Source organism: Podarcis filfolensis, assembly GCF_964270895.1.
Source record: "Podarcis filfolensis genome assembly, chromosome: 10".
Lineage (NCBI taxonomy): Eukaryota > Metazoa > Chordata > Lepidosauria > Squamata > Lacertidae > Podarcis > Podarcis filfolensis.
In genome coordinates this window covers 5,739,489-5,755,381 of record NC_139612.1, presented here as the reverse complement: position 1 = coordinate 5,755,381, position 15,893 = coordinate 5,739,489, and the positions used below count along the sequence as shown (strand labels likewise).

Below are 15,893 nucleotides of genomic sequence, written 5' to 3'. Positions count from 1 at the left end.
ACAACTGTACCAAGGGAGAGTCTCCTGAAAAATCAAAGGGAGACTGCAACATGGCGCAAATAAGCAGTGTTCTTAAAACATTTTTGTGCTACACATGTGATTACTATTAACCTATCATAGGCTTACAGTAAGGCTTACAACCTACTTCATCAAATCTAAGCCAATCAGAAATCTTTTAACTCCTCTGAATAGTTCTCCCCAACTCTCTGATTTTAATAATACATGATTAAATATAATTATTCTTCAATATCCTTCTTTATTAACTTCTGATTATCTTATTCACTTGCTGTTCTACCTTCTTAATTCCATTATTTTTTTGTTCAGCAAACTGTGATGAAGTGAAATTGTTCTACCTAGCTGATTTTTTGCATTCCTTTAGCATACCAGAGTACTGGTTGTTATGGTTGTTATCCTTGCATTCTTCCAGCATACCAGACTACTGGTTCCAATAAATATTGTCTACAGACATTTTTTTCTTCTGTTGGAAATGGTTTAGCTAAAGTGCCCACTCCCATGCCAAGCTACAAAATGGATCCAAACAGGAATCTGGAATAAGAAGCAAATGCAGTTTTAGGAAAAAATGAGTTCATTATTGAAACAAGGAAAAAAAAAAAAACATGTTCTCCTTCAAATATGCAATGTCTATCTTTCAGGATATCCCTAAATCAGGCACTAGTTGCAGTTCGCGATGTTCAAGTTCCAGACAAGATTCTGAGAGTACAAGACCAGAGTCTGAGACAGAAGATGTATTGTGGGAGGACCTTTTGCATTGTGCAGAGTGCCGCTCCTCTTGCACCAGTGAGACAGATGTGGAAAACTCTCAGGTTAACACATGTATAAAGAAAGAGTACAGAGACGACCCATTTCACCAGGTAAGTGGGAAAAGACCACATTGCGTATCCTACCAAATCTGTTGTGAGTTAGAACCAGTGTGGTGTAGTGGTTAAGAGCGGTAGACTCGTAATCTGGGGAACCGGGTTCGCGTCCCCGCTCCTCCACATGCAGCTGCTGGGTGACCTTGGGCCAGTCACACTTCCCTGAAGTCTCTCAGCCCCACTCACCTCACAGAGTGTTTGTTGTGGGGGAGGAAGGGAAAGGAGATTGTTAGCCGCTTTGAGACTCCTTCGGGTAGTGATAAAACGGGATATCAAATCCAAACTCTAATTGTGGCAGAAAAAGAGGTAAACTGAACAAAATATAGTTATTTGCAAATAGGCATTTTTGGTAATGAAATACTTTTTTGTAATGGTAAATTAGTGCTTACTATACATTGTCCAGAATAACACCTCCTTCTTTTTTTCCTTTCCCCCTTTTTTCTTTTTACACAGAGTCACTTGCCCTGGTTTCATAGTTCTAATCCTGGGCTCGAAAAAGTAAGCGCAATTGTTTGGGAAGGTAATGACTGCAAAAAGGCTGATATGTCGGTGCTTGAGATCAGTGGCATGATAATGAACAGAGTGAGTATCTATTTGAAATATTTTACTTGGCTTTACCCAAGTTAAAGATACTTATGTTTCCCTGAAGGGGTGCACAGTGATTTCTGTACCATGTTGCAGTTCTGTAGGTTTCAATTTGCTTCGTATTCAGTCATAAAAGTGGACACGATCTTTTCTTTTTAGCCACAAGCGGGGCAGACCTGCCTAGAGTTTGCCTCACTTCCTTTGCCCTGTGTTCAGATTACACAGAGCAGCTGACCACTAGTAGCCCATATAATAAATAAATAAAAGACCCACAATTTATTGGCAGAATAAAAATTGAGTAGGTTTAATTAGTTCACCCTGTAAAACTAGAACACCACTACACATGAGCATGAAAGGCTGGCTAACCTGAACAACTTTTTTTTTCAAAGTTTCAGAAATATTAGGTTGGATTCAAAAGACTAATTGTGCAAGCAGGAGCATTTCCTTGATTTTTGCTAATTATCCCCTTCCCTCCTCCATATCCCATACTGTTTCCATGGGTTTCCCTTTTGGGGAACATCAGGGATCTACAGTGAGTAGGAGGCAAGAAAACAGAAATAAAGTGGTCTTCTTTGGGGGGCTGTGGACTTTCCCTCCTTGGAGGTTTCTAAGCAGAGGTTTGATGGCCATCTGCCATGGATACTTTAGTTTAGATTCCTGCATTGCAGGAATTTGGACTAGATGACTCTTGAGGTTCTTTCCAATTCTACAATTCTGTCATTCTATTCTATGAAAACTGAATTTCATGAGTGGAATTTTGCTTGAGATTCTTAGAATGCAACTTGTTATCATTTTTGATCCTTTGGCCCTTCATCACCTATATGTATAGGTCCTAGGAATTGTCCTTTTTATATTGACCTTTTAACTCTGTCTTAACAAACTTGAAAATCGTTCTGGTATATTACATATTTTAAGCGTATTTTGCAAACAATCACTAAACAGTATTTCTTAACATGCTACTTTATATTATGCTGCTGGGGTTTTGTTGTTTATAGTATTTAGATGGCGCGGTATAAATAAGAAGTTGTTGTTGTCGTGTTGAGTTTTAAAAATATATATTTCTCTCATCTTTAGGTAAACAGCTATGTACCAGGAATAGGATATCAGATTTTTGGAAATGTTGTCTCTCTAATCCTGGGTTTAACACCGTTTGTATTTCGAATTTCCCAAGCTAAGGATCTGGAGCATTTAACTACACATTCTGCTGCTGAACTTTATACGATTGCATTTGGGTCAAATGGAGACATAATGGTTCTTTCCATGGTTATAGTATGCTTCATAGTTCGTGTTTCCCTTGTATGGATATTCTTCTTTTTATTATGTGTGGCTGAGAGAACCTACAAACAGGTAGGCATTTGCAGCAAACTCCTCATTCACATGAAGAAAGAAACTGCAATGTATTATTATGTTTTGCTTTTTGGCATATATGTTTTTGATATAGAACACAGTTTTAGATATTTATTATCTTACTATTTTAAGATTTGCAACCTCTTCTTCAAAAAAATTATAGAATTAAAAATTAAAAGGAAAATAAAATAGAATTAAAAGGAAAATAAAAATTATTATTTTCCTATTATTTATGATTTATACCTGAGAATTAATATATAAAGTATGGAAATGGAAATTTCCAACTTTAATTTGACCACAATATTAAAAGTATGGACGGTATGTAAAGTATCTAAAGTTACAACGTCTTTACAATGGTTTAAAAATCTGTATTGGTATTCCAAATGCATTTCAGTTCTTAATTCACTAAAGGTAACTTATCGCTTATAGAGGCTACTTTTTGCCAAACTCTTTGGCCACCTAACATCTGCAAGAAGGGCACGGAAATCTGAGGTTCCTCACTTTCGACTAAAGAAGGTGCAGAATATTAAAATGTGGCTTTCCCTCCGCTCCTATCTAAAGGTTTGTTGGTCCTTATTTTTTGTTTGCCATATATGCTTTTAAACCAGATGTGTGTTATACTGACAGTACTTAATACTGACCATTGCCCTCTTCTGAATTTTTGCATTTCTCCTGAGCTTTGTAGTACAGGTAAGTGAGTATTTCTCATTGTGAAAATCAAGAGGTGAGCAACTGAGATCTTCTGCCAGTCTTAGTTTTAGCAGGTCACATTTTTATAAGGCTAAGTTTCTTGATTCTGGTTGGGCAGAGTGGTTTTAAAACAACACAGTTTGGCAATTTCATTTTTGTAGTCTAAAATATTGTGGAAAGAAGCCTCATTTATAAAGAAGAAACCTTAGGGTAATGCCTTTTAGTTTTTTTATAAATTGGCTGACTCTTTGCCTTAGTTAAGGAAGAAATAAAAAGGAAGGTTGTTTTCTTGATGGACTTTAAAAAGCACAGGACTAAAAATGTAACTATTAATAACACTTCTGACAGATGTTTCTGGGAAATTGTGTTATTTTAGTCCTCATATGTCACCATTACATTTCCAGCAGTGTGGAGAATGTTTCTGCGTTAGTGTCACAGGCATCTGTGATGCCGTATCTGATGCTGAATGTTACAAGACCCTTCCCCATACTGTGTTGAATTTTGTCTCCCCCCTCCCCACACTCTGTGTTGTTTTTGATTGTTTCCCACCCTTCAGGTTCAGTTGGGTTGCTCTCTGGAGCATTGGAGCACATACTTTACGTTTCAAGAATAGTGTCTCCCTCTTCCATGTGTGGGGGAAATACTCTCTGCAGTGGCAAATGCTGGTACTATTACATTGCTAGCCATTTGCAGAGCTTCCACTGTGGGAGGAGATCTTTCATCCGAGAGTCAATTATACTGGAAGTGTGTTATGAATATACTATTTAAATAATGTTTTCCCTCCACTCAATGTTTCCATATATGTACGTAGATGGTACATTTTTGTTTTTACCTCTGTAGATTTTTCTACAGAACTTTAAGGGCTTCTCAGAGTTTCCCACACAATTTCAAAGAGAGACAGGTTTGGTGGAACTTGGTTTCCCTTTTTTCCTATATCAATGGCAGGCAACACTTCTTCTCCTGCTATTCAAGGGTCACTGGAGGGGATATATTGCAGCTCCACAATATCTGTAGTGTCATCTTATCCATCTCAGTATGATCATCTGCGGCTGGTTTGTTCTTCCATGATAATGAATGTTTTTGCTATCTCAAAACAATGAAAAAATACCAAAAAAGTTTACTACACAAAATATTTGTTAATCGTAGAAGTGTTGATCACTTTGAACCACATAAATAAGTTGAGATATGATTGAGTCTTTTGACCACATGAGCAGTGATCTGGGTCCTCCCTTTGTGCAAGCTGGCAGACAAATAAGGAGGAAAATATTCTGTTAACAATAGTTTTTCCTTTTGTCTGAGCTAGGAAACTGATTAACAAGTTCAGAACAAGTAATATATTAAATAATGAAGTAGGCTTCATGTCTTTATTTGTTCAAAAGCTGTTAACCATGGCTTACCAATTTAGATGAAACAGGAAACTTTAGTTAATGAAAGGTTTCTAGGTTTGAGTAAAGGGGTTTCATGAAAGGGTGTTCATACATTGATTTATTAAGCTGATATATAATCATTCAGACTTTCCCATTGTCTCATCTTGCATCAAAGCAGTGGTATTATATAATAATCATAGCAGGACACTTTAATGTTGTTCAACTACCCCTTGTCCCCTGTGTAGCTAAACACATTGTTCATGCCTCCTATTTTGTTCTTGTTGAAGATTTACGGATGTGTTAAAGAAAAAAGACCATTTTGTTGTTAATTTAGCTGTCTTACAATCCAGCAGAGGGAGCTAAAAGGCCTAAAAGTAGGGGGTTACTCACCTGGAAGAACTTAGCAGTGAAACCTAAAGCTGATGAGTCCTACCATTCCAGGTTAGCATAGCACAGAGGTCAGCAACCTTTTTCAGCTGTGGGCTGATCCACCCATCCCTCAGACCATGTGGTGGGCCAGACTATTTTTTTTTTTTTTGGGGGGGGGAGAACAAATTCCTATGCCCCACAAATAACCCAGAGATGCATTTAAATAAAAAGACACATTCTACTCACGTAAAAATACTCTGATTCCTGGACTGCCCGCGGGCCAGATTGAGAAGGCGATTGGGCCACATCTGGCCCATGGGCCTTAGGTTGCCTACCCATGACATAGCAGTTCATTGTCCCTCAATAAAAGTTGCAGAATATCAGTGGTTCAGCTTCTTAATAAACCAGCTCTGCGCTTTCATCCTCTAATTCGAGAACTTTTGTTTGGCGTTCTCAAGACTTGGTCATACTGTCTTTCTAAGCAACTGATATTTCTTATGTCTACACCCCACACACAAGGCAGGAAATCCTACAGTAAGCTAATTTCGCTTCAGTCCTGCTGTCCCTAGTCTTAGAAATAGTGTTTTTTCTATGTCCTGCTTGTATGCTGCTTAACTTTCAGAGAGAATTGTATGCATTGCATTACTGTAGGCGACTTGTTAGAATGATAGCAGATATATTTTCATGTTTTCCCCCCTGTGCATTACTTGTAGGAGGTGGATTGTAGCACATGGTAATTGGAGAATAGCTTTTCAAGAGATTGTGGTGATGCAGCTGAAATTCAGACTCTTGTGATCAAGACAATATCATTTCATGGCACAAAGCTATCTTATTAGAACATTTTTCCCCCAGCCACTATTTCTCCCTTGTCATTATTAATAAACATGCTTAACACCATACTCCTTTAAACCATAGGAAACAAGTATTTGATATTTTGCATTTAAAACTTGTCATTTAATTGCATGATCAGTCTATAGACATGTCACCCCATTTACCAGGTTTCTATGGTTAATCCCTCCAGAGAATTACTCACTAAGTTTCCCTTTTATTTTCAGCGTCGAGGTCCTCAACGGTCAGTTGATGTAATAGTCTCATCTGCTTTTTTGTTGACTATTTCGGCTGTATTTATCTGCTGTGCACAGGTAAGGAAAGAACCAATTTACTTAATTAAAAAACTTATCTAACCAGAAAATATGCATGCACACTCTGTGTGCGTGCGTGGACCTAAAGATTTGCAGGACGCCTGAACGTTGTTCAACTATTTGCCTTGTATCTGTAGTTAATAAAACAACAACTGATCTCTTCCAGTCTTTCTGTGATTGGATTATGAGCCCAGTCAAAGCTCTGTGTTCCACATTTGCACTTAGGGGGAACTAAAAACTGCTATATTTCCCCCCTTTTTGGCAGAAGCAGATTAAATCTTCAGGCACAGGAGCTCTCCAAAGTGGATTAAGCCTGCTAATTTGCACACAAATAGGTCCAGGGGCTTTGGTGAGCAAAGGAAAGAAATATTCATTTCCCTCCCTAATCCATATTACAGCAAATAGCTTTATTAGGCCAACTAAAATTCCAAAATCTATACTAGTTTCATATTTTTGAGTAGCGGTGGTGGGGGGTTGTCTTATACTCTTTCTTACCTTAATATAAGATGTGAATGACTGGTGGTGTCTGTTCATTATGATGTTGGCTGACAACTTCCTAGGGTCTCCCTTTCAGCACCCATCAAGTGATTGGTGCTGCATTTTCGAAGGAACTCCTCTCAGTGCCAATAAGCTGATGGATGCTGAGAGAGAGCCCCTGTTTATAACTGATAGTATGCTTTCAAAGGGACATGGCCAAATTAGGATCACTGCTTGAACTAATTAGACGCCCAAGCCAGAGATTCCCCACTACTGCATTACAAGGTGAATCCACCCTGATCACTGCCTGTGGCGTGCTGAAGAATTCAGGAGGATTTTTTTAAAAAGTTAAAATAATCTTCGAACTAAAATAATAATTCTCTGCTGCTTTGCCTTAACCAAAAAACCCTCCAGTGCTTCAAAGCCACCATTTAGACAGTTTTGCTTCTTGCAAAACCCATGGAACTCAAGTACAGAAACATAGATATATTGTATATTGAAAGGTATAAGGATGTAGAGAATAGAGAAAAACAAAACCAGGCTTTGTGCGGGCCCTGATCTGATTCCAGCTGCTTTGTTGATTTGTGATTTGACTCAGGAAGCACAGAGCAGCTGCACACCCTGGTACACAGACATGCCTGCACGAACAGTACAGTTCTAAGACCAATGAAGACCAATTAGATGATATTTAATTAGCTCTGTTTAACCTGAGTGAACAGTGCATCAGGTTCTCCTCTGCAAACCCACTGAAACAAATGGAGGTTGCCCTAGACAATGTTGTTATTTTACACGTCTCCATTGAATTCAGTGAGACTTACACAAAAGAAATTATGCACTGTACCCTTAGTCTTTAACTACATTGTAAAAGTATCTACATTGTATGATAACTTGATTCTCTGTGAAGTCTAGATAAATTTGAATGTGTTTCCTACCTTGAGTTTGTTTTATTTATTTTCCCTTTCAGCTACTTCATGTACATGAGATCTTCCTTGATTGCCATTACAATTGGGAACTAGTGATATGGTGCATTTCATTAACTCTCTTTCTTTTAAGATTTGTTACACTTGGGTCTGAAACAAGTAAAAAATACAGCAATACCTCAATATTACTTACTGAACAGGTGAGAACTCTCTTGGTAAGAGTGATGAATGCATCTCAACATGCAGTGATGTCTGGCACTGTGTCTTGTTTCTTTTCAAGACGAGTGAACGAAAAATGTCTTGCTAGTATAGAGTAGGCATGAGATATTTTAGATTATTTATTGTTGTTTGATCATGCATTTAAAGATTAGTTGACTTGAAGCCTATATAAACAATAATGTTATTACACTATATTCCTATTACTTTCAGTTCACGTGACACAGGTCCACAAATCAGCAGATTTACTCTTCAGAGTATGCTGCTGAGGAACACCAGAGATTCAGATATGTTTGACTATTTGAATAACACATGGACATGAGTTTCTAACAATACATATTGTGGTAGTACCTACAACCATTTTGTAAAAGGGAAAACTTGGTCCCATTGCTTCATCAGCTTTTAAAGTACAGTGGAACCTTGTGTTACGTACTGTCCTCCTTACGGATGCTTCGGGTAACAAGCTCTGCTAACCCGGGAGTAGATGCTCCTAGTTGCGAACTTTGCCCTGGGATGCAAGCAGAAGTCGTGTGCCGGCAGCAGCGGGAGGCCCCATTAGCGAAAGCGCACCTCAGGTTAAGAATGGTTTCGGCTTAAGAACAGACCTCTGGAATGAATTAAGTTTGTAACCGGAGGTTACATGAAATGAAAGTACTAAACCAGGAATTCTGTGTTTGACTTTGTGCACTCTTTCATAAATATGTTGCTGTAGTGCAATACAGGTGCTGATGAGTTAGCCTTTAAACCACTCGGAGCAAGACTTAATTTATAAAGTAAGCAAACCAGCTTCTACAACCTGAGCCTGTGTTCATCTCCAGAGACCCTCTAGGTTCCCTAATATCTTGAGTTTAGGTGAGTTGTGACCTGCAACAGGGTCTTCTCAGCTGTGACGCCCTGTGGTTTCAATGCCCTCCCAGAGCAGGTGGCCTGGCAACAACTTCGATTTTTTTTAACTTTTGACAGCACATTGTGTAGCTTGTTTTAACTGATATTTTTACTGTTCTATTCAATTTTGCCGGCTGTGGCTTTCTTGTTTCCATTTGGTTAAAAACAATAATGATGATACGCTTTCCTGGGAACCTTACGTTGAAGTGTAGTTACGGATTTTCTAAATAAATTTTAGTTAGCTGATAGTGAGAAAGAAACTTCAGAGTTTTAGAAGCGTACTGGCAATTGGGCAGTGAATTCTTTTTATAAAATTCAACCTATTTTTGGTTAGATCAATTTGTACTTGAAAATGGAAAAGAAGCCGAACAAGAAAGAAGAACTGACATTAGTGAACAATGTTTTGAAACTTGCTACAAAGTTACTCAAGGTAAGAATAAACATGGAATATAAGCATACGTACGTAAAAATAAACGCTCCTTAATAAGATATGGCTATACTGTTGACTATGATTAGTTTGAGGCCTATTAGTAGTTCTCACTTTCCCTAAAAACAGATGTATCAGTTCTTTTAGAATTGTATACAGCTATGTTTGCAGTGCACTGGTTGTTTACATGCTTAGCATATATGTGCATAGCCCCACGGTTCCAGACTTCAAGCGTCTCAGCAGTGTCTTATGAAAAGTCATTGCAGCTATAGCATTTAGAGGTGGGGGGGGGGAGAGATGTTCAGGCAAGGACTACTCCTCCTAAAGCATCAACCTAGTAAGCCACTAATGTGGCATCTCCTCCAGCTAAGTGAAAATTAGTAAGCCACTAATGTGGCATCTCCTCCAGCCCTAAGTGAAAACTTGTAAATTGCACTTAATCCAGAATGCAGCAGCTAGACTGGTGACTGGGAGCGGCTGCCAGGACCACATAACACCGGTCCTGAGAGATCTGCATTGGCTCCCAGTACGTTTCCGAGCACAATTCAAAGTGTTGGTGCTGACCTTTAAAGCCCTAAACCGCCTCGGTCCTGTATACCTGAAGGAACGTCTCCACCCCCATCATCCAGCCCGGACACTGAGATCCAGCGCTGAGGGCCTTCTGGCGGTTCTCTCATTGCGAGATGTGAGTTTACAGGGAACCAGACAGAGGGCCTTCTCGGTAGTGGCGCCCACCCTGTGGAATGCCCTCCCATCAGATGTCAAGGAAATAAGCAGCTAACCTATCTTTAAAAGACATCTGAAGGCAGCCCTGTTCAGGGAAGTTTTCAGTATTTAACACTGTATTGTTTTTAATACTTGATTGGGAGCCACCCAGAGTGGCTGGGGAGACTCAGCCAGATGGGCGGGGTATTAATAATAATAATAATAATAATAATAATAATAATAATAATAAATATTATTAATATATTTCTCATTCCTAGGAACTGGACAGCCCCTTCAGGTTATACGGATTGACAATGAATCCTCTGCTTTATAACATCACTCAAGTTGTCATTCTGTCTGCTGTTTCTGGTGTTATCAGTGACTTGCTTGGATTTAATCTAAAGGTATTAAATGTTTTTCATTATTTCTGCCTTAATTAGTAATTTTGGCTGGTGTTTTTTTTTAAAAAGAAATCCATTGATTAATGTAATTGATTCATTCCTATCCAAAGTACTGGTTTTCTCTTTGAGTCAGTTGTGCTATATAAAACAGGCAAACATATTACACGTTTTGGGAACTTCGTAAATATTTGCATTCGTGTATTTGCCTGAAAACCAGAATAATTATCCTGGAATACTGTTATGACATCATGATTTGTGGTACTGCATTGGTTCACTGCTAAGTACACTGCACGATGAATATTTATTTGCAGCTCAAGGCATATTAAAATGAAGCCACACAAGTGCAGTGTTTTAATAGTGACTTAACTAAAATAGCAATTGCTAAAAAGAGCAAATGTCATTGTTTCTGCTGGTTTGTAGAATCATTGCATCAGCCTATTTTCAATTTTGGTTTTTTTTTATTCAAGTTAATCTTTCCTTGGGGCAACCCATCAAAAAACCTCTACAATAGAGCATTCCATGTTCATAATGACATGAGTTGCTTCAGATTTTTGTACAATGGCAAGGAGCATTCATCAGTGGCAGAGCACATGCTTTTTAGGCAGGCGATCTTCATTGAAAGGAAATGGATAGCACAGATGGGAAAGACCAGCTTAAGGACTTAGACCAGGTGTGGAGAACCCCTGTTCTCCCTCCCCCCAGTTCTTGAGGGAAGGAGAAGGCGACTTGCTTTGGCTATGTGTGCTTCAAGAGCAGCAGTGGGCAAAAGAGCTGGTTTCTCCCTCCCATCAGCCCACTGCTCTCCTTTTCAACCTCTGCTTTGCCCCACTTGCCTTGCTTCGGGGATGGTGGAAGGTTGATTCTGGTACATGAGAAAGCTGACAGTCCCCCACATTAGCTGTGCTAAGATTGAGCTTTGAAGTCCTGGCTTTGGGACTTCAAAGCATGACATCATCTGTGTCAAATTTGACTTGCAGTGCAGATGGTGGTAAGGAGAGCCTAAAAGGTTGCCTTGCATAGAGATCTACTACCAATTATAGTAGACAATAGTAGGGTAGATGATCAATGCTCTGACTCAATATGTGTGTGTGCTTGTGTCAGAGAGGTATACTGCATTTTGTGGTTGATTACCTTTTGACATTTTTTAGCCGTAGCTTTCTTCCACATGTTAGCAGATGGCTTAAATACTGAGAGCCAGTGTGGGTGTAGGTGTTTAGAGTATTGGACTAGGACTTGGAAGACCAGAGGCTGAATCCACACTCAAGCCATTAAGTTCACTGGGTGACCTTGAACCAGTCACTGTCTCACAGCCTAACCTACCTCACAGGGTTGTTGTGAGATTCAAATGGGGGAGAGGTGAATCGTGCATACCCCCTTGTGTTCCTTGGAGGAAAAGCTAGTATATAAACATAACACACACACACACACACACACACACACACACACACACAATCTTATTGACAAGCTAAGCACAGCATAAAACCAAAACCTGCAGTTGATCTTATTTCTAAATATGTTTTCTGCTGCTTTAATCTTCAGCTCTGGAAGATCAAATCCTGACATTTTTCCCCAAAAAAGGAAAATGGACACAATCCTCTGGAGAAGAGAACTGATCGACTAAGCTGTCTCAAAGCAGTTGCTGATTCTTTATTTCAGAAGTTTCGATCTCTACATGGATTATCATTTGCAAAGTTGAAGTGTTTACATCTGACTGTCTTGTGCAATCTTAATATTTATTTTACCTTTTCATTTTTGTAAATTTTATTTTAGCTGACATTGTATTTCATTTTGAAACATTAATATGCTTTGGTTATTGAGAGGGTAAAAAATGGATATCCAGATACTTGAGATCCTGGCAATTGGTCACACTAAATTGCTCAAATATGCTTCATCTGTTGTTAAAGGTGAAGCCCTAATGCTAGGCTTTTATACTTCAGAATTTCTTGTTACATCAGTGTCATGCTGAAGTCACTTTATTGAACATGTACTATAAAATGTTTTAAACATTTTATTTTGTACCTTCTTTTCAGGGGTAGTATCAGAGCACCAGCATATTGTTGGTTACAGTAGAAAGTGACATTTACTGTAATTACAATGCAGTAGGCCAGGTTAACTACATTTTTATATAGATATATATATAAATGCTAGAGCCAGCACGTTTCTTACTGAAGTGATTCCAGGATCCTAAATATATTGATCTGAAGTTTTAAGCATTGTTGAAGATTACTAAGGTATTATTACATAGCAGGTCAACAAGTGCTCTTTGATAACATTTTTATTGGAGCAATAACTGTAAACTGTTACTGTGCTGTAAGATATTTTGATAAAAATTAGCTATAGTATTTATTTGAGACACTGGGCTGTTTGCACAGTTCTGACTGTGCCGCTCAATATGTGCACTTTTATTGTTACTTAAATAGTGATCTTTATATATACTAAATAGAATATATTATGGTGGACTATGGTGCAATAGTGTTACATTTGCAAGATATTATGTAGGAATGCTCTCCCATAGTACACTGTAGTATATGTGACTTATACCACACAGGGAATATAAAAAGTATAAGATAAGCAACTTTTGAAATCGTAATTTTCAGAACTCGGTCTTAATCCTGTTTAGAAGTGAGCACTGATTATTCAATTTAATCCTCTTGAATTGCAGAATTGGGCTATAATTTTATCCATATGTGCTTTGGAGTAAATCCCACTGAACGTAAACATTCTGGCTTAGCTTGCTGTTTACTCAGAAGTAAGTTGGAATGTTCATTGGGTTTACTTCCAGGTAAGTGTGCAGCCTGCAGTGATTTCAGCGGGATGCTTTTAGGACTGATGCCAGATCATGACCATGTCGTATCTCTTTTTTATTAAATTTCCAAAAAACGTAGGCTGCAATTCTGTATATCCCCTTCCCCCCAAGGAATAAACCCCACTGACATTACTAGGGCTTCATATAGGACTGCACTTTACAGATAACATTAGCCGGTGTTCTCTTTAGCAGCAAGTAACTAATTTTAAATTAGGAAGTGGAAGTGCTCAGTTTGAACACTGATGACACCTGTAACCGAGCCACTGTGATCTAGCAAAGTGCTGCCTCAGATGCTGTGTGCCTACCTGAGACCTCTGGGATTGTCCCATTCTCTTCAGTGGAGTGGCCAACTTTACACGCACAAATATATATAGATTTACACCAAGCAGCCTCTCCCTTAAGTGGATGAACAATCCCCATGCTCAGTGTATGTATTGGAGCACACAGGTAAGGGCATCTGTAGAGCTATTGGTTCAGTATGTTGACAGTCTCTCCATTTACCTTTCAATAAGGCTTAGCTGAAAATTTTATAGAGCCGTCAATTTGAGCTATGAAGTGTGATTCAAAACATCATGTCAAAAGGGACAATGCTATCATGTTGAGCATACATATAATATTCTGAACTGGATATTGTGTGCACTGTGCTTATTTTTTCAAAAGACGTCTATTGGAATGTATAAACAATAGAAAATAATGTAGCTGATCTGAAGAAAATAATAACGAAACCTTCCAAAACTCCCAATTCCAGAATTATTGCAATATATACTTGTGTGGTATAAGGTATTTTTATATATAAAGCAGCACAAACATTTTATATTTTATTTGTTTCTGTACTAATGTTTTAATAATGTTAATAATGACCAAAGTGCATTCTGTTATTGTTGGGTTTTTCACCCCCCAAGGAATGTATTACTGGAGCTTTAAGAACATGCTATGTCTAGTTCATAATGTACAAAACTTAGGTTCTGTGATCTATTGTTCTTCCTCTATGTTGTCTGATGTTGGGATTGTTGTTTAGGAATTGCCTGTTTTATATTCTACCCCCCCCCAGTATGGTACAGGCCTGCACAGAACTAAATTTTGCACAGAATACATTTTAATAAAAAAAAGGAACAGTTTGAGTTGTGTAGGGGTAAAGAATGACTCTGTTTCCACAGTCTGCCACTCTTCCCCCCCTTTCAATTAAAAAGTTGTTTTAAGAATTAAAATGTTTTTAGACACTTAAATGTTGACTATGATCTTGTTAAAGAAGAGCGGCAATTTGACTGCAAAGAAGTTTGATTGTAATTACACTATACCTCAGCAACTAGCAGTATGCTAGATTGTTGCACTAATTCAGACAGCATGAGAAAACCTAGAAATGAGGACTTGCAAATATGAAAAGTACCTCACAATAAAAACAGGTATGTTTTAAATGGTTGCCATTTTGTACATCAATCATGCAAGTGAAATGCTAAGTGTGTTTTACATCCCTTATTTGGAAAAGTAGAGGTGAGCAAAAAAGTGGCAGATCTGGTGTGCAAACTGTTTCTGACCCATGTTTGTAATAGACAGCATGATCAGGCTTGGAATAAAACATTCTGTGGCTGATGGTATTAAACCAAGCATTGGACTGCGTTTTTATTGTAACAAAATTAGCAGGGGCCTTACAGGAAGCATAAAGTAGTAAGATAAATACAATTTCAGTACAATTCAGTTGGAGGAGGAGGAGAACGAAGACATTAATTCAGCACATCTTTTTTATTATGTAAAGCTTTGCTCATATTTCAATGCCTAGTTTTGGCAGGAAGAAGGCTTATTAATTGGGATAGTCTAATCTACCTTGAGGGTCCTAATTAGAAAAGTGAAGTATTAAATATTGAAAAAGTAAACACCATTAAAGTAATAAAGTTAATAAACTAAAATAAAATACTAACCTTTAAAGTTGTAATCCTGTTTACATTTACCTGGGTGTAAGCTGAGTTGAGTATTGTTGCATTTCTGGGTAAACACCTATATAACTGCAGGACGAGAAGTTAGTTTCTTATGCAGTGCAGGTGTAGCTTATCACAAGAAAGCGCAAGAATAGCGTAAGTTATAAAGTGGGTGTATATATCCTGGCATGTGAAGACTGGCATGTCGCCATCCCCATATCAGGTAATAGCGGCTGCCTGATCTATAAGTGGAAGGAACCGATGCTGTCTTTAATGGCCCTGTTCCAACAGGAAATCAGATGAAAGTGCCGCTTGGCAGCTAGGTTGAAAAGTATGATGCAGGAGTTGGGACTGAATGCTTTCGAATGCTGCCACCTGTCATTGCAGAGCACAGGAGGCAGTGTGGAGGTGGAACAATAGGTCTTTTCCCTCGGAACAATAGAAGGCCGGTCATTCATGAAACTGAGCAGACCTGCACCAACCTCTCAGCCCCAGAAAAATGGCCTGTAATAATCATTTTGAGTGCAACTTTCACATTTTTGAAGTGGAACACATAAGTACTGTTTTTTCTACATAATTAGTTTCCAAGAGTCTGCATATCTTTGCAGCTTTACAGACTTGAGGCTATTTCATATATTGCACCTTCCTATACTAAAATTATTTGGCACTTTATTATTTATTGCAGACATAACAACCAGAGTCGTGGAAGCTGGCTTGCCAAAGTAAAGATAAGGCATGAATAATCCAATGAATTGCATACGTTCTGTT

General features: G+C 38.3%; 1 protein-coding gene across 15 annotated transcripts in view; it reads left to right on the top strand.

Annotated features, from left to right (window-relative positions):
* Positions 1–14,812, top strand: part of PHTF2 (putative homeodomain transcription factor 2) — an 85,712-nt gene extending 70,900 nt beyond the window's left edge. For all 15 annotated transcript variants that reach the window (XM_083575110.1, XM_083575108.1, XM_083575104.1 and 12 more), the window contains 9 exons: positions 654–872; positions 1,329–1,457; positions 2,535–2,807; positions 3,237–3,368; positions 6,289–6,375; positions 7,817–7,972; positions 9,208–9,303; positions 10,284–10,409; positions 11,946–14,812. In XM_083575110.1, the coding sequence (XP_083431236.1) occupies positions 654–872; positions 1,329–1,457; positions 2,535–2,807; positions 3,237–3,368; positions 6,289–6,375; positions 7,817–7,972; positions 9,208–9,303; positions 10,284–10,409; positions 11,946–11,966 (1,239 nt within the window). In that variant the 3' untranslated portion in view covers positions 11,967–14,812. The remainder of the gene's footprint in view (positions 1–653; positions 873–1,328; positions 1,458–2,534; positions 2,808–3,236; positions 3,369–6,288; positions 6,376–7,816; positions 7,973–9,207; positions 9,304–10,283; positions 10,410–11,945) is intronic.
* Positions 14,813–15,893: the final 1,081 nt, after the last annotated feature.